Source organism: Geotrypetes seraphini, chromosome 16, assembly GCF_902459505.1.
Source record: "Geotrypetes seraphini chromosome 16, aGeoSer1.1, whole genome shotgun sequence".
Taxonomy (NCBI): Eukaryota; Metazoa; Chordata; class Amphibia; order Gymnophiona; family Dermophiidae; genus Geotrypetes; species Geotrypetes seraphini.
This window is the reverse complement of record NC_047099.1, coordinates 34,677,987-34,696,022: the sequence shown is the minus strand read 5'-3', so window position 1 is coordinate 34,696,022 and position 18,036 is coordinate 34,677,987. Positions and strand designations below refer to the sequence as shown.

The window sequence follows — 18,036 nt, the reverse complement described above, 5'->3', positions numbered from 1 at the left end:
CGGTTCCCTCCCCCCTCGCGCGTGCCGAGCTAGCTACCCGCCCCTCCCGGCGGCAGCCAGTCCCATCGATCGGCCGGCCGCGCGCTCCGCGTTTTCGGACGTCGGCCAATGGGAGGGCCCCTCGCGCCGGAGGCGGCGCCGATAAATGGCGGGGGGCGCGCGCCTGCAGGGGCGGGGCTCGCGCCGCAGGGGGGAGTTGGTCGGGCGCTGCGGCTGTGAGGGATCGCTCCGCGCGCACGCGCCGGCGAGCAGAAGGGGGGCGGGGCAGACGCCAGCGACCACCGCACCGGCGAGGGACGCGGAAGCGGAGCCCCCCCGGGCCGGAGAGAGCGAGAGCCGCAGCCAGAGGAGGCCCAAGGCGAGCGCGACATGAGCGAGGCCGGCACGGCCGGGCCCCCGCCCGACACCCAGCAGCAGCAGCAGCCGCCGCAGGCACAGACGCCGCCGCCCGCTCCGGCGCCTCAGAAAGCGCCGCTCCGCAGCCAGGCCGACAAGAAGGTGCTTGGTAAGAGCGCGAGGCCGCGGTGGAGGGTTGGTCCCGCTCCCGCTCCCCCCGTGGCCGCGGTGGAGGCTTCAGTGGCTTTCGCTTCTCTTAGTTCCTGCTGCTGCCTCTGTGAGCCCTTGTCTTAATCTGGACCGGGGGGGGGGAGTCGGACCTTGCTCTTTGACTTCTTGGGCCTCCCCCCCCCCGGTTTGGCTTATTTGGTCTCTTTCCCCCACCCCCGGTTTGGCTTATTTGGCCTCTTCCCCCACCCCCGGTTTGGCTTATTTGGCCTCTTCCCCCACCCCCGGTTTGGCTTATTTGGCCTCTTCCCCCACCCCCGGTTTGGCTTATTTGGTCTCTTCCCCCACCCCCGGTTTGGCTTATTTGGCCTCTTCCCCCACCCCCGGTTTGGCTTATTTGGCCTCTCCCCCCCCACCCTTCCTCCAGGTTTGACTTCTTTGGCCTCTCCCCCCCACCCTTCCTCCAGGTTTGACTTCTTTGGCCTCTTCCCCCCCACACCCTTCTTCCCTGTTTGCCTTATTTGGCCTCTTCCCCCCCACACCCTTCTTCCCTGTTTGCCTTATTTGCCCCCCCCCCACCCTTCTTCCCTGTTTGACTTAATTGCCCCCCCCAACCCTTCCTCCGGGTTTGACTTCTTTGGCCTTTGTTTCTTTTCCTTTTTGCTGTTGAATTTATTCTTTTAGGCTAATCAGCCTGAGTGGGGGTTTTTTAACTGCCCAAGGAGGAGATGTCCCTCTTTATTTTCAATAGAAGTCTTACAAAAAGGGAATTATAATAATTTTAATAAGATTTGGAGGCCATTGACAAATTATTGCAATGATTAGATATCATTTTATACTGAAAGTAATATATATATATATATAGATAGATAGATAGATAGATAGATAGATAGGAGGGTATAAAGTTTTATTCAAAGATTTAATCAACAGATAAGAATATAATATTTATAAGAAATTTTTGATTAAAATATTTATGGGTAATGTGGGTGGGGAGGGAATAAATTTATGTATTTAAGATGATAAAGAAAAATTCAAGTAATATGTACAAGTTTTTAATGATGTAATATTGTGTACTTGATGTAAGATGGAAAAATGAATAAAGAATTTTGAAAAAAAAAAGTCAATAGGTGAGGGTATATTGGCTTGGCACAGAAGCTTTGACTCTGTTAACCTTGCCTTTGAGGCATGGGAGGTGTTGCCTCCTGATTAAGGTTAATGAGCAAGCTTTGCTACTAAGGAAGTGAAAGGGGGTGGTTCAGTTTACGAGCACCAGGGGAGGGACCCTCCTAAAACTGCTAAACACTTGCTAAACTATAGAACTGAAAGGAAAACTACAAAGCTTGAGTTTAAATGTTTGAATATGCTTTTACCCTTTGCTTACCCCATATTACCTGTTTGTCACATAACTATAGGTATTTCAGTTCCTACTGGGAGGGAGTAACAAAATGAGTATATACGATAGGTACTTCTAGTATTGTAGATTGGTCACTGCTGGGCTTTAGTAACTACAGATGCTGTACTAAGAATAGAGATCAATTGCCATACAAAAAGGGAATTATAATAATTTTTAAAAGATTTGGGGGCCGTTAACAAATTATTGCAATGAATAGACATCATTTTCCTAATGAAAGTACATTTACATGTAGGGGGGAGGGTAAATAGGTATTTTAAAGGTCTGATTAATAGATTGAAATATAATATATAAGTGATATTTTGAATTAAATTACTTGTGGGAAGTGTGGAAGGGGGAATAAATTCATGTATGTAAAATCATAACTGATATGTAAAAGTGAATATGATGTAGTATTGTGCACTTGTGGTAAAGATGGAAAAATGAATAAATAATTTAAAAAAAAAAAGAATAGAGATTATTTAAACCTGAAGGAATACAGTAGGTATCCTGCTGCTTAAGTTGTTTAAGAATGAGCTTAATGGTAAACAGCTTCAGAGCCATTTATTGTATTTTTAATCTTGTTTTCAAACATTCCTTTTTTGTTGTTGTTGTTGTTTTTTTTTTCTGCCCTCATCAGCCACACAGGTGCTTGGAACTGTGAAGTGGTTCAATGTTCGCAATGGCTACGGCTTCATCAACAGGTATGCCAGGAGTCGCCAACCCCCAATGAAGCTGAATATGGTCCTTATCAGTTGGGTTGTTTTTAGTATCCCGAATGGAGGTAGTTTCAGTCGTTGGTACTTATTAGCATTCGTGGCCTCAGCCAAGAGGGTGGAGCGTTCAACTACAGGAGGCGGTGGCCCAGATAAACCTCGGTTGAAGGAAAGCAGGTGATCGGGCAGTCCTGACCAAAGGTCAGAAGGTAGTGGCTTTGGCTGGCTGTATCGTGCCTAGGAGAGAAGGCTTGTGCCAACAGAATTGGTAGTGGGTGGGGATAAGAAAGGGAGAGACCTTAAGAGGGAACTGAGACGCAGATAAGGATGGTGACGGGAAGGAAAAAATGATTTGTGGCACATTTACAGGAGAGCCTATACAATGGCTTTTCAGAAAAGTTGTAGATGCCAGCTATAGACAATTATGACTAACGAATACTACTGGAAATAGTGGGTTAGGAACTCTGTTGGTGCATCATTTATTCTGCACCTCCAAGGGGGTCGTGCGATTTGATTTGATGTCATGGGGTCATAGCCACCGAAAGATCGACAAGCACTGGCCTAACACTGTGAATGATGGAGACTTTGTATGATTTATCTGAGCTTTGAGCTTAGTTACGTGGTCTGTTTGCCTCCTTCTCCCCATCTATAGAAATGATACCAAAGAAGATGTGTTTGTGCACCAGGTGAGTGCCCTCTCCTTTTATCCCCTTGAGATGCTCTTGAAAACCTTTCTGTGACCAGTAATCTCTTCCTCCTTTCATTTTCTTGCTTCTCACCCTGGAGTCTGCACTTGTGAGGTAACTGTTCAATCTATGTTCTTGTTAATTAGGGGGGGAGGGGACCTGTGAAGTTGTCTAATGGATTGTAATGACCACAGGCCGGTCAATAGTTTTCAATAGCCAAGACTGAAATGGGCTTTTACTGCTCAGATGTTGCCTTTGTTCTAGAAGCTAACAGAAGCTTACAAGATGATTAGGATTGATACTAGTGGGGGGTTTCAAGGGTTGGCCCTAGTTGAAAAAGTCAACTGACTTAGAGATTTGTGCTTCTATTTCTCTAGACGGCGATTAAGCGAAACAACCCTCGCAAATTTCTGCGTAGTGTAGGGGACGGCGAAACTGTGGAATTTGATGTTGTTGAAGGAGAGAAGGTAAGATCTGTGGACGGGAGGGAGAGCTTTGAGTACTATTTGCCTGCATGTTATCGGTGACGGGACAAAAGCACGCGAGGCAAACGCATGTAGACAATTCAGAGCAAGACTTCAGCACGCAGCAGGAAGCCCTTCTTTTAAAGGGCTATGGGAGTTGTGTGTGTGTGGGGGGGGAAACCTCCCCACTCTACATAATAGGGATCGCGCTGCCTCGTGCTGCGGTGTGGGCGGTGTAACCCCCCCCATATTATACTGAAAACTTAATTTTTCCCTAAAAAAGTGAAGTTTCCAGTATAATGTGGGGTTACAACCCCCAACGCCAGCATGATCCCTATTAAGTAAAGTGGGGGGGGGGGGGTTCCCCTCCAACAACCCCCGTCGGAACCCTTTAAAAGAAGGTTTTCCTGCGGTGCGCTGAATTGTCGGCGCTCGTTTGTCGGTGCGTGTTTGTCTCGCGCTCTTAAGACTGTGAACCACATGTTCCCCTGTTTCGGCTGCAGGGAGCTGAGGCTGCTAATGTCACGGGCCCTGGAGGCGTGCCAGTGAAAGGCAGTCGCTACGCGCCTAACCGCCGCCGCTTCCGGCGAAGATTTTTCAATAGACCCCGGCCGGGAGGGGAACCTGCGGGAGAAGGTGCTGGAGCCGAACCAGTGAGCGAAGGTGAGAAGCCTGGAGATGGCTCTCCCCAACAACAGCAGCAGCCGCCTCAACCACAGCGGAGGCGTCCACCCCCATTCTTTTACCGGCGAAGGTTCATGCGTGGGCCACGTGCACCTGCCCAGCAGCAGGCAAAGCCACCAGAGGTATGAATTGCCCACAGAAGGTTCTTGGATACTAGATTAGAATGGGCCAGTCCCTTGTGTATGGTTCTAACAAGCATGCTTTAACACATTCAGGGTACAGAGACAGCTGAGCCCAAAGATACCACACAACCAGTTCAGGAGCAGCCAGGACAGGGGCAAGAGAGACCCCAGGGCCGTCGCTTCAGACCTAGATTCCGCAGGTAACGTGGCTAGTGACAAATGAAATGTGAATAAAATCACAGCCCTGGATTAACTATTAAACAAAATAAGCACATACTTGAGGCACTCAGGGAAAGGGGGCACCAGAGTTTCCCTTAATATTGTTGCTGTTGTCTGTACACCCATTATTACTACTACTATTTATCACTTCTATAGTGCTGAAAAGCATACGCAGCACTGTACATTCAACATGCAACAGACACTACCTTCTCAGAAGAGCTTAGTCTAATTTGGAAAGACAAGACATATGGGAGGAGTTGGGGAGTTTCTTGCAGAGAATGATAGGGTGGACAGAGATAATTTTATGGTTAGTGGGAGTTGAGTTGAGTGCTCAGTGGGCTTTAACTTGGATTTGAATACTGCTAGAGAAGGAGCCTGACATAAAGACTCAGGCAGTTTGTTCTATGCATAAGGCACAGCAAGGTAGAAGGGACAAAGTCTGGAGTAGGCAGTGGAGAAGGGTACAGATTGGAGGGACTTGCCCAGTGGACAGAGTTCACAGAGCCTAGGGGGAGAAAGATTAAAGGGCTATAGAGTGAGTGCACTTGTAGGTCTGCTAGAGGAGTTTGAACTGAATTCAGAAATGGATGTGGAGCCAATGAAGTGACTTAAGTAGAGAAGTAATAGTGGCTCACACAATGTCATGCAGCAGAATTTTGCACAGATTGAAGGGGGTGGGGGGGATGGTTGAGCGGAAGACCCGAGAGAAGCAAATTGCAGTAATCCAAGTGTAAATATTTTTCTTACAGTATTTCTCAGCACTCGAGTCTTAATGTCTGAGGGGCACCATTGTTGGGCTGTGCTTAGATCATCAGTTGTACTTAACTGGCCCTGCATAAAAGGTTGATTCCCAGTGCTTGTCAGAATATGTAAGACAATTTATAGAGGAGGAAGTTAGTCATACAATGACACCTAGTGTCCAGGAATAGCCTAATGGTTAGAACCCCTGCCTCGACACCCTGAGGTCATGGGTTCAATCCCCATGCTGCTCTGATCCTGGGCAAGTCAATGAACACTATTGCCTTGGGTACATTAGTTAGATTGCAAACCTGCCAGGACAGAGAGAAATACTTAAGAGTACCTCAATGTAAATCACTTTGAATAGAAGTGGTATATAAGAAATATAAATAAATAAAATAATGGAAGGATTTGGAGGAGGAGTTATAGCTAGGAGTAAGTGTGTTTAGGAGGGGAAATAGTCCAAGGTAGCTGCAGACAAACCTTGTAATCCCACATAAGCTGGGTCTCAAATGAGTGAGGAAAATGCTGGGTAAAATACATAACATTCCCTAAGGGGGTTATATGAATGCTTTATAAAACAGAGAGGAGCACAGGAAGACAATTCCTGGAAGAGTGTGAATAATAGACTAGGAAGTCCAGATTTAAGGGATAGGTGGCTTCCCATTAGTCTTGTACCCAGGATCCAGGCTTACTAACACCAGGTTTTATTTTTTCTTGATAGTAGCAGGGTGTATTCACAAGTGCACGTGTCTGCTTTGGCAACTAAAAAATTTCAAGTGCATGCAAATTGCTTGTATGTGCTAATAGTTAATGCATGCCATTGGTTGTGTTCATTCAAAAAAAGAGTATGGACCAAACCTTTTTTGGTTATGCACCCCCCCTGTGGAAGTGCTCATATCTAGGTTTTAAGCTCTCTAGAAAGGGGATACTGCCAGCATGCAGCTTAATCTCTTATGGTAATGTGTACAGAAATGACTTTGCAAGCTCAGTGCTATTGCTTTTTCACTCTCTTAAACCAGGCCCTTCCGACCACGGCCCCTGCAGCAGCAGACTGAAGGTGGTGATGGTGAAACCAAACAGGGCCAGAATGGTGGGCCACGCCCAGAGCCCCAGCGACAACGCAATCGACCTTACTTCCAACGCAGACGACAGCAGTCAGCAGAAATGGCGCAAGCTGCTGCAGAGGTGAGGTAGATCAGGTCCTCTCCCCTACACCAGGTTTCTCAGAACTGCCAACGTGGTTTTCCTCCCTGCCCTGTACTTGTCAAGATGGTGGCTTAATGGCCAGATAAGTCTTTGTTCCTGACTCACTGAGACTATAGTGAAGAAGACGGGTATTTTGGATTGGGTACAGTATTTCTCCCCTGATGAGCTTGCAATCTGTTCCTATCAAAGGCAATTGCCAAAGATCGCAAAGCACCAGTGGTATTTATACCCTGATTTACCTTTCTCTAGCCATTAGGCTTGTCTGACATGCAGACAAATTGGATGTCCATAGCTTCCTTTTGACTAAGATGGATTGGCATTAAAGTCAGTGAGAAGGTGTCGGGTAGCTTTTGTTAGTATCTAATGGGTGTGGTTCCAGCTTCCAGTCCTGGCTGTATGCAAGAACATAAGGTCCATATTTTTTGCTTCAGCTGAAAAATTTGGAGCTATGGGCAGGTCTTAAATCCATTTGCAGGGTGAGACCTTTTTTTTGTTTTTTGTTTTTTTTGAGGAGGGGGGGTTGGGGAAGCTCTCTGAAGAGCTGCTAGTAGCAATGTGTAGTGAGGTAGTGTGGTTTGAACTTGTGTATATATATGCCACAGAGTAATACTAGGAAGTTAGTGTTGCTTTGGACTTTGCAGGATCTTTGCTTTGGACTTTGCAAAGGGATCAGGTGTCTTCTGTTCACAACAAGGCTTGGGGCACAATGGCAGACCTCTGGTCCCCCATCATTCGGAGGGGGGGGTTGTGTTCTGCTACTCTTGGCTTCTCTATCCAAGCTTGTTTTAGTGGGATGTGAATGGGCAGAAGAGCCATTTGCTTGAAGGACCATGCTTTTTTCCATAAATACATATGGAAACACCCACCTTGAAGCCACACACCCAAGTTCGAAGGAGGGGTTGGAAGGTATCTTTAGCTTCATGCTTGATATACTACCAAAATGGCCTAACAAAGAAATTATTGCAGTTTACATCAACAAAATGTACAGAATCGGTTGTGTAAAAACGAACAGACACAAGACAGAGCAAGACTATTTTACACATGAAATAATAAAATTCACAAACTTAACACAGGCAACAAGAGGATAATTTAGGATTGTGATTGAGAGCAAAGTTACCAAATTTCGGTAGGAAAAGATGAGTTAGAGCTTTCTTAACCTTTTATTTGACATTGTTGCTCAGAAGCGACATGTCTTCTATGGCTCTTATGGGAGATCTCTATTTCCAAATGCCTGTTACTTGGCACTGTTGCTCTCGTTCAACATCAAGTTCCATAAATAAGCCATTTCACCATCTGCCAATTAAAGGGCTAAATTCTGGAAGAGTGGGAAGATTCTTGATGTGTAGGGACAAATCGTTCCACACGCTGACATGTGGCAACCCCACGTGGGAAGATTTGGTGGCTCCAGTTTAAAACACTGCACAACAATTTTTTGGTTAAGTCTTGATTCCTGAAAAGTTTTTGGTGATTATGACAGGTACCAACTTGGTATGCTCAAATATGGTTTTGGTTTTACTGCATCACGTAAGAACTATGAGAAATAGACATTTTTATGTTTACTGACAATAAAATATATAGTCAAGTTTACGTTTCGCACAAGCGACTAAATGAAACAGAATTAAAAGTGTTTTGCTCCCGAGTTTCTTTTATATTCAGTGTCTGGTGCATCACGTTGTAGCATCCAACAATAGTCGGCAAGCATTGACGGATTCCAATTGCCCTGGTATCGTTTCTCCATCGTAGCTATGTCTTGATGAAACCTTTCACCGTGCTTGTCACTCACAGCACCGAGATTTGCGGGGAAGAAGTCCAAGTGTGAATGGAGGAAATGAATCTTGAGTGACATATTGCACTTCATTCTCTTGTATGCTTTGAGAAGTTTGTCTACCAGCTGAATGTAGTTTGGGGCTCTGTAATTGCCCAGAAAATTGTCAACAACGTCTTTCAAGGCTTTCCAGCCAATTTTTTCCGGCCCAACTAACAGATCTTCAAATCGCTTGTCACTCATAACATGTCTGATCTGGGGGCCAACAAAAATACCCTCTTTGATCTTGGCATCAGTTATTCTTGGGAACATCTGTCTTAAATAACGAAAACCTTCCCCTTCCTTGTTCATTGCTTTCACAAAATTCTTCATGAGTCCCAGTTTAATGTGAAGAGGAGGCAAAAATATCTTTGTCGGGTCAACAAGCGATTCATGTGCTACATTTTTCTGTCCTGGAACTAACTTTTTACGGAGTGGCCAGTTCTTTCTAGAATAGTGCGACTCTCTGTCTCGGCTGTCCCATTCGCAGATGAAACAGCAGTACTTTGTATAGCCAAGCTGCAGTCCTAGTAACAGAGCAACGACTTTGAGGTCTCCACAGATATTCCAGTTATACCTGGTTGATAAGACACTTATGGGAGAAAAAATTGTTTGCATCCAAATATAAGAAAAAATCACGACAAAATTGAAGATTTCTCTGAAATGGTACGTGATGGGTAATTTTTGATGTAATATTCATGATCAGCACCCAAAATTCTATAAGAAACACCCAGCAGTGTTCAGGAAGCAAAAACTTTGTTGTGCAGTGAAATTAGTGAAGACCAACTTGTCTGCAGGAGTTTGTTCTGGTCCTTGTAAAAAGGTGGTAGAATGAAGTGATTGGGATTGTCGCAGAGCTGCGAGTTGAAATTTTGTGACAAATGTCTTCATGAAGAATATATAACGCATCGGAACTCTGAAATGAACAATACCACTCTTGATCACCTCTTTGTTATCGAATGTTTTATAATGTGGATTACAAAGGATACTCAACGTAACAATTTGACAATAGACATTGACCAAACAGTGTTTGCCGTGATCAATTTTGATAGATGTGGTTGCAAAGAGGACACTTACAGTGGTAGATTTGACAGTGAATAATGCCTTCAGTAATAGATTTTTCAGAGGCAGAAAAGAGGATATTTAGTGTCAATTTGCCAACATTGGGCAAGCACTGATCAGATGACAGTTCTAGACTGACAGTAGTTCACTTATGTTGTTAGTATTATGATGGACATTGTATCGCCAGTGATACTTAAGTTTGGAGGAGGTAATTTGTTGTAAATTAGCTGCTTCATAAGATCAGTGCTAGTGCGACACTTATGAACCTGTGGATAGTTATCCCTTCTCATGAGAATTCTTTAGAGATCTTCATTATCATTCTTTTGCTCTGCCTTCCATCCCTCTGGACTGTCCTCTTAATTCCTCAGTTGTCTTTCTACAAGTGAGATGGTAGGAGCCAGATTTCTTTTTCTGCTCGTTTTCAATTAAATTCTTATTTTTGCTGTTTGAGGCTTTTCGGTGCTGCAGAGGATCCCACTCTTGGGACAGTTCTGGCTGTGGGCGAGCACAGATTGAGGTCGAGGGTCTGCTTCCAAGGGCAGATTGCTTTGCAGTGCACCCACTTGGACAGCCTGCACTAACAGTACAGAGGTTCAGGGACCGTTCCATTTGGAGCAAGGCTTGCTCTGGGTTCATTCTCAGTGGGCTTGAGCGCAGGCTGAGTGGCACCAGGGTGGTTTTTCCAGGACCTCCTCCATTTGCATGCACAAGGTTTGGTGTGTTCTTTGCGCCCGAGAGGCAGTCTTGAAGACACAAGCAATCAGGATTTCAGACCTGTTGAGGCAGAGGTTCTCTGTAAGCTGTTTGCAGCTTCCAGCACACAGCATTGTACAGTGAGTAACAGGCTGACAGCCTGGTAAACACAATCAGGCAGGGGGGGTGTCCTTTTTTATTTTGGGTTTTGGGGTTAGTTAGGTTCCCCCACCTCTAATCCTCCCCCAAATCACTAGTTTTTGTTCTCCAGTGTAGTTCCTTCAGGCTGTTTTTGATGCTAAAATTGCTGCTGCAGCAACCCTCTGGGATTTCCCAATTTGAAAATATTTGAAGCTTCCATGATTAACAAGAGTTGCGTTTTCCCCCTAGTGCGCAATTCCCTAGCAACAGTGCCATGTGCAAGACAGAGGTTGAGTCAAGTAAGACTGGGATGAAGTGGGCTCTTTCAATGCCTTTGCTCTCCCAGTCAGTGTCCTCTGTAGTAGGAGATGCTACTGCTTCTCTAGGGGTGCCACATCCAGATCTGGTGAAGGCCTCTGATCTCGGGGAGGACCTGATTATGTGCAGGCTGTTTAAACCTTCAGCACTTTTAAAGGTGATCACAGAATCCCTCCAGGAATTAGAGGCTACACAGTGACACTTATGAGCAGCACAGAAACTCAGACCACCTGTTTATCCTCTCAAGACATTACTAAAATCCTCATGGACCATTGGGAGGTCCTTGAGAAGCTCCTTCAGGGTTCCAGGGGAGATTTGGGAAATTACAGATCGGTAAGCCTGACCTCGGTGCTGGGCAAAATAGTGGAAACAATTATAAAAAATAAAATTGTGGAACTTGTAGACAAGCATGATTTAATGACAGTCAGCATGGGTTCAGCCAAAGGGAAGTCTTGCCTCATCAGTTTGCTTGATGACTTTGAAGATGTGGACAAAGGCAAGCTGGTTGATGTGTATCTAGATTTCCAGAAGGCTTTTGACATAGTTCTTCATGAGAGACTCCTGAGAAAATAGGCTAGGATGCAATATTTGTGAATTAAGAACTGATTATCGGACAGAAAACAGGGGTAGAGTTGAATGGCCATTTTTTTTTTTTTTCAGTGGAGGAGTGTTCCACAGTGATCTATGCTGGGACCGGTGCTATTTATTTATAAATGATCTAGAAATTAGAACCAAGAGCGATTAAAATTTGCAGATGACACTAAACTGTTCAAAGTTGTTAAAACGTATCCACACTGTGAAAAACTGCAGGAAGCCTTAGGAAATGAGACTAGGCGTCCAAATGGCAGATGAGATTCAGTGTGGACAAATGCAAAGTGATGCATATTGGGAAGATTAATCCAAATCATTGTTATTGGATGCTAAGGGACAACCTTGGGGGCTCAAGAAAAGGATCTGGGTGTCATCGTAGACAATAGGCTGAAGCCTTCCGCCCAATGTGCAGCGGCAGGTAAAAAGGTAAACGGGATCCTAGGATTTATTAGAAAAGGGATGGCTAACAAGAGTAAGAATGTTATGCCTCTATTGCTCAATGGTGCAACCCCACTTGTTACAATAACACTACAGAGTGTCTAGTATGCTTATTTCTGGACTGATTTATTTTTTTCAATAAGACTTGACACAAAATGTTCTATCAATGTTGCCGAGTGTGAAAACAAAACACAAGTTATAGCTAGAATACCAAGAAATTTGCTCTTAAGCAAAAATAGCAAATTTTTAAGAAAAATGGAGCTTTATGTAATCGGTGACTTTGAGGAATCCCAGGATATGCTTTAAAAAATATTCTGATCAATCACTAGGTTTTCTGGGCAACCCTAATGTAACATGGAGCAAAATTTAATTTTTTTAATTTAATTCTTTTTTTTTCTAATTTGTTCCCTTCTGCAATGCCACAGTCATGACACTGTACAATACAAATGATGGCTGAGGCAACTATAATTTTTTTCTGCAGAGTGTTACCAAGGAGCAGCTGACTCTGGGCACAGAGGACACAGTCAGCACAGTTGTGGCTCCTTCCCAGGACCCACCAGTAGAGGTCAGCACCGACAAGCCACCAGTCCCTGAGCTGCCTTCAGAGCCCCAGCTAGAGACGCAGCTGGTAAGTGCTTGGGTCAGATGGTAGGGGAATGTGGTGAAGAGGTCAGGTGAGATGCAGTAGGGGAATTGGGTGCTGCTGGTTTTATTTGGTTGCTTAGACCCTTGCCTTTTGTGGGCAATTAGTTACTGAAGGGAATTTGCATGTTTAATCAAAGGATATTTGTCTGCATAACTCCTCAAATGCACTCTCAAATCCTTAACATATCAGACAATCAAGGTGCAAACTTATGACAATCTACCCCAGTTTGCATTTAGTGTACATATTTTCAGGAATAGTGTAAGGCTTGTTACTTTTTCAGGTACAGCAGGGCCTGTTCTCTATCCCTAGAGGGCTGTCTGTATATTAACAATGCATTTAACCCTCTGTTGCAAGGAACAGCACTGGGTTTTGAAGCCTGGTGTGCCTGTTTCACAGCTTGGTGCTCTGTGGGCTCTCTCTCTCTCCACTCCAGTTAGCTGGCCATTTGAAGGTGGTATAGAACAGTGGTCTCAAACTCGCGGCCGGAGGGGCCACGTGTAGCCCTCCAGGTACTATTTTTTTTTTTTTATAATTCTTCATTTTTGTATGTTACAACAAGTGTATCAATTAAACTCATATAAAACTTAGATACACACTTGATTAACTCACATATTAGCATCAAATTTAACATTTCGTTAGGAAATTAGTATTCTATAATGTTAAAATATTATGTAAGAAATCTAAATTTATATCATTCTTATTGAATATAATCCCCCCTCCCTCCCTCCCAATTCAATAATACATAAAATCATCTTTATTGTGAATTCATTCAAATATTGATATATTATGTAATCAGAAATAAAATCCCACCCCTTTTCCCCTCTAATCAAATATCTTATGGGAAAAGTTAATCATTCATTACAAAAATCTGTTAACGGTCCCCAGACTTTCTGAAATTTACTCGCATAACCTTTTTGCGTTGCAATGGTGAGTTCCATTTTGTACATATGACATACAGAATTCCACCAGGTATTATTTTGAGGCCCTCGGTATGTTTATCCTAATCACAAAAGTAAAATAAGTTTCTTGATCATATGTCTCTTTAGCTACGAATGACAATATTAAGATTTAGCCAAAAGGAAAGAATTTACCTCATGCAAAATTGTCATTTCTTTAAGACATTAATTTTTTTCTGAGGCCCTCCAAGTACCTACAAATCCAAAATGTGGCCCTGCAAAGGGTTTGAGTTTGAGACCACTGGTATAGAATGACACGGGGACAAATATTTTCCCATCCTTGTGGAATCTCTATTCACCATTCTTGCAAGTTCTGTTTCTGTCCCTATCCCATTCATGCAAGCTTTGCCTTAACTGCAGAAGCCTTGAACACTTTATGATTTTAAAGTGTTCGAAGCTTGTGCAAGGATGAGGATAGATCCCATGGTAGCCCAATGTTTGGCTGTAAATGCTATGGTTCTTAATTTTGCAGACAGTTCATAGTGGTAGGTACACAGACTGATTTTTGTAGTAGTCAGTTTCTGTAGCTAGTGTTCATAATCTTTTGCTTATCTTTAAGGATTAGGGGGACAGATTCCAGGTTGTTGAAAGCTCAGGTTAATCCAGAATTTATAAGCTTTGTCTCCTGATTTTAGAACAGTGGTGCAAAGCTTGGCTTTTAAATGTTGCATTGTAGCTTATGAGGTTTGAACTTGTGATAGGGCTGCAATCCAACCTTTACAGGTTATCAGCAATTGAGTGTATTGTCCTTTCTTGATTCTTGTAAAGTGACGTGATTTATTTATTTATTTTTTTAAATACTACTTTTTGCTTTTAAGAGTCGACAAATTCATTGCATAAGAATATAGAAAATGTCAGCAGTTAAACCACATGGCTTGTTCAGTCTGCTCATCCATATACCATCTACTATCCCTTCTCTCCCTTAGATGGCATTTGAGTTAGCTTACCCCTTGATCTGTATTCTCATATTGCTTGGGCAGGATTTGTCAGCAGTTATCTTACAAGGATGGTCGGTCAAGTGTTTACCTAGAAGCCTTTAAACTCTGTGGTTGTCCCTAACCTGGGAAGTTCGCTGTCATTAGGAAGTTAATTTTGTCATTCCAGAAAAAACTGAAACCTTGTTTACTTTCATGCTTAGGAAAGGTAGCAAGTGATAGGGGGGCTTGGAGAGCAAGGATGGTTCTTTTGGGGTGGGGATTTTAAGGTATTTTCTCTAAGTTCTGCTCTCAAATACTTTGAAGGGTTTCTTACTTAAAATATGTGCCCTTTTTTTTTTATCCCCTCCATCCATCAATTATATATAGAGAGAAATATATATCTGCTAGTCTAGCCAGTGTGGATGGATCTCTGCTGAGCAGGCAGATGAGTGAATCTTGGTCATTGCTTCATAGTTAAGTATTTGGCCTTGTGTAATAGACTAAGCAGCCATTGGGCCTTAAAACCACATCTCTACCCCCATCTAAACTAAATGTTAGGCTTATACCACATCTTCTCTATAGCAACAGAGCTCAGCACGGTTTACAAAAATTAGAAAAGAGAACAAGTAAAATATGAATTTGGAATAGCATGGAGAGGAGCGGAATTTACAACTTTGAAAATAGCCAAGTTTTCAGATGTTTTTGAAATAGTTGGAAAGAGTCCAGATCGCGCAGTGGAACAGAAATTATTCTACAACTTAGTAAGTTTGAAAAGTAGAGATTTCCCTAGTTTGCCAATGTATATAATGCCTTTTGACGTTGGAAAGGACAATTAAAATTTTTGAGTAGATCTGGTGCTAACATCTCTATTCCTATAGACCCTCGCTAAGCTATGGATAGCATGCTGACAATGGTGGTTGGGGGGGTTAAATTTAGGCCCATGTCTCCAATGCTTGTAGCTGGTTCTGAGCTAGCAGTTAAGTGTGTAAGTGTTAGAGCACAAGCTCAGGTGACTCCCCTGCTGGGTCAGCCATCCTGGAGCCAGGTTTTGAACTCATTGTAGCTTGTTTTATTTTTTTTAGGGGGTGGAGGGGAATGGATCTGTAGGTACAGACTAGAGAATGACATGGGGAAAAAATTGTTCCCATCCCCACAAACCATCTGATCCCATCCACACAAGCCTCAAATAGTTTTATACTGAACTTATTTTTATTAAAGTATAAAAACAATATTCTGTACATTTGTCATTTTATAAATCACAAATATGGAGCAAGGATCAACAAAACCCGTCTCCTCCCCCTCAAATATCCCCTCCACTATTGAGAAAAGTCAAATTACTACAGAATGCTACATAGAAAAATCAAGCTAACAGAACACTTCAGTCACACATGGCAGGAATAGTGTTAGGGGAGAGCAACTAGGGCAACTGCCCCCTAGTCAGAGAGAGAGCCCTACGCCAGCTGGAAACTAAAGAAGCACAGCAGTCCCCGGTTATGTCTAATTATACCAGCTCTAGCAGGATACATATTTCAAATCTGAAATATTCTAATCAAAATACAACATTTTTTTCTACCTTTTGGTTGGTAATTTTATTCTTCAAATCACATTGGTCTCGGGCTTAGGTTTTGTGTTCCTTCTGTCTTCATCGTGGCATGGCTGGCTCCTGAAGGTGAAATAGGCACAAGAGGAGATGCTGAGTGACACGGGTGCAGTTGTTGGTTTTTTTTTTTTTGTTTTTTTTTTTACCACAGGAGCAAGGCTTTTCACTGCTTCCACGGGGCAGTGAAAGGTCTTGTCCCCATTCCTGCGGTAAACCAGTTGCAAATGTCCCCATTACTACAGATTTACTGCAGTGACCATGGTTTACCACAGTAAATGGTCCCCATGTCATTCTCTAGTATAAATTAAACTAAACCATAACACCAACTCTAGTAGGATACAGATTTCAAATCTGATATATTCTAATCACAAAATAAGTTGAGGGGGGGTCCTACCTTTTGTCTGGTCATCATGTTCTTCACATCACATTGGTCTCAGGCTCTGGTTTCTGCTTCTCAGTCTACTCTTAACACCCCACCTCCAGGTAGTTTTTAGAATCTCTCTCCTCCTTTCCTTCTTTCATATCTAGTATCTCTCCTCCCCCCCCCCCCCCCCCCATGCTTTGTATCTCTCTACTGGGTCGGCCCCTTTGTGCTTCCCAGGGCAGGCCTACCAGCCTCTTCGAAGCTTCATTCAGGCACTGCTGCTCCAATTAGAACTTTCTTGCTGCCAAGTCATCCTTCTGATGTAACTTCGGCAAGGAGGGACTCGGTGGCAAGAAGGTTCTGGTCGGAGCAGCTCTGCCTGCAAGAAGCTTCGAAGAGGCTGGTAGGACCTCTCCAGGAGGTGCGAAGGGGCAGACAGCCCAGGAGAGTTGCACGTTTGGGGGTTTTGTTGTTTTTTGCCACAGGCAATCGGCAGGGAGGCTGTTGGACCCACGATAGGGAGGGAGTGAGGAGGCTGCTGGACACATGATTGCAAGGAGGGGTGGGAAGGGAGACAACTCGTGGCAGATACTTTACTGCGGGTTCAAGGCCATCCACTTCTCTACAGGGGGGGTGAATGGCCTTGTTCCCATATCTGTGGTCTTTTTTTTTTTTTTTTTCTTTCCTCATTCCTGTGGGTTATCTGCAGATAGCTGTGGGTAATAGTCACATAAGAACATAAGAATTGCCACTGCTGGGTCAGACTAGTGGTCCATCATGCCCAGCAGTCCGCTCACACAGCAGCCCTCTGGTTAAAGATCAGTGCCCTAACTGAGACTAGCCCTACCTGCGTACATTCCAGTTCAGCAGGAACTTGTCTAACTTTGTCTTGAGTCCCTGGAGGGTATTTTCCCCTAAAACAGCCTCTGGAAGAGCGTTCCAGTTTTCTACCACTCTCTGGGTGAAGAAGAACTTCCTTATGTTTGTGAAATCGATCCCCTTTCAACTTTAGAGAGTGCCCTCTTGTTCTTCCTACCTTGGAGTGGGTGAACAACCTGTCTTATCTGAGTCTATTCCCTTCAGTACCATGTCATTATCTAGTACAGACTACATTTCAGTGTGTTTTTTTCCCCCCAGACTTCAGATCCTGAGCCTGGAGGGGATCGTTCCACCCCCCCTCTTGCAGAATGAAATGCAGATAAAGGAGGGCACGGACATCACTGAAGTAAGTTGGTGATCATTGATACTGCTTTCATACAGCAAGTTAAATGAGGGGAGAATATGGGGAAGTTTTTTGGGTTTTTTTGCTGTTTTACCTTAAATTATGAAACTTCTTTGGACAGGGAGTTCACCCCTACTACCTCTAGGGTTTTCACTGTGGGTAATCACTGGTAATGTTTTGTTTTCTTTTTTTTCCTTTAGGTGCCCCTGAGTCCCAAGAATGTCACGTCTTGCCCAGCTGCACAAACTATCTTCCCCTCTACCCTTTTGTACAGCTTTGACCAACTCTCTCCCAATTGAGGTGGGGGGGGTGCAGGATGGGACTTGAATGCACTATATCGCTTTAATTTGAAGACTTTGGAGAGAGATACTTGAAACACAGAGCCTTGTCCAGTTTGGAGAAGAAGACTGGTCATTAACCCCCCCCCTACAGGAACTTTATTTTGTGATTTTTGTTTTCTTTTAAGAGCACTTTGTGACAGTCGTGCAGTTTGGGCTTCAGTAAAAAAAAAAAAAAGACAACCAAAATACCAAATACAGACTTTGCACTGAC

General features: G+C 43.8%; 1 protein-coding gene across 1 annotated transcript; it reads left to right on the top strand.

Moving 5' to 3' along the window:
- The first annotated feature begins 161 nt into the window (after window positions 1-161).
- Window positions 162-18,036, top strand: YBX2 (Y-box binding protein 2). Its single transcript, XM_033923513.1, has 10 exons — window positions 162-505; window positions 2,535-2,598; window positions 3,263-3,296; window positions 3,674-3,763; window positions 4,264-4,566; window positions 4,660-4,766; window positions 6,546-6,711; window positions 12,261-12,407; window positions 17,400-17,487; window positions 17,685-18,036. The coding sequence occupies exons 1-9, from the start codon at window positions 370-372 to the stop codon at window positions 17,451-17,453; spliced, it is 1,101 nt and encodes a 366-aa protein (XP_033779404.1). The 5' UTR covers window positions 162-369; the 3' UTR covers window positions 17,454-17,487; window positions 17,685-18,036.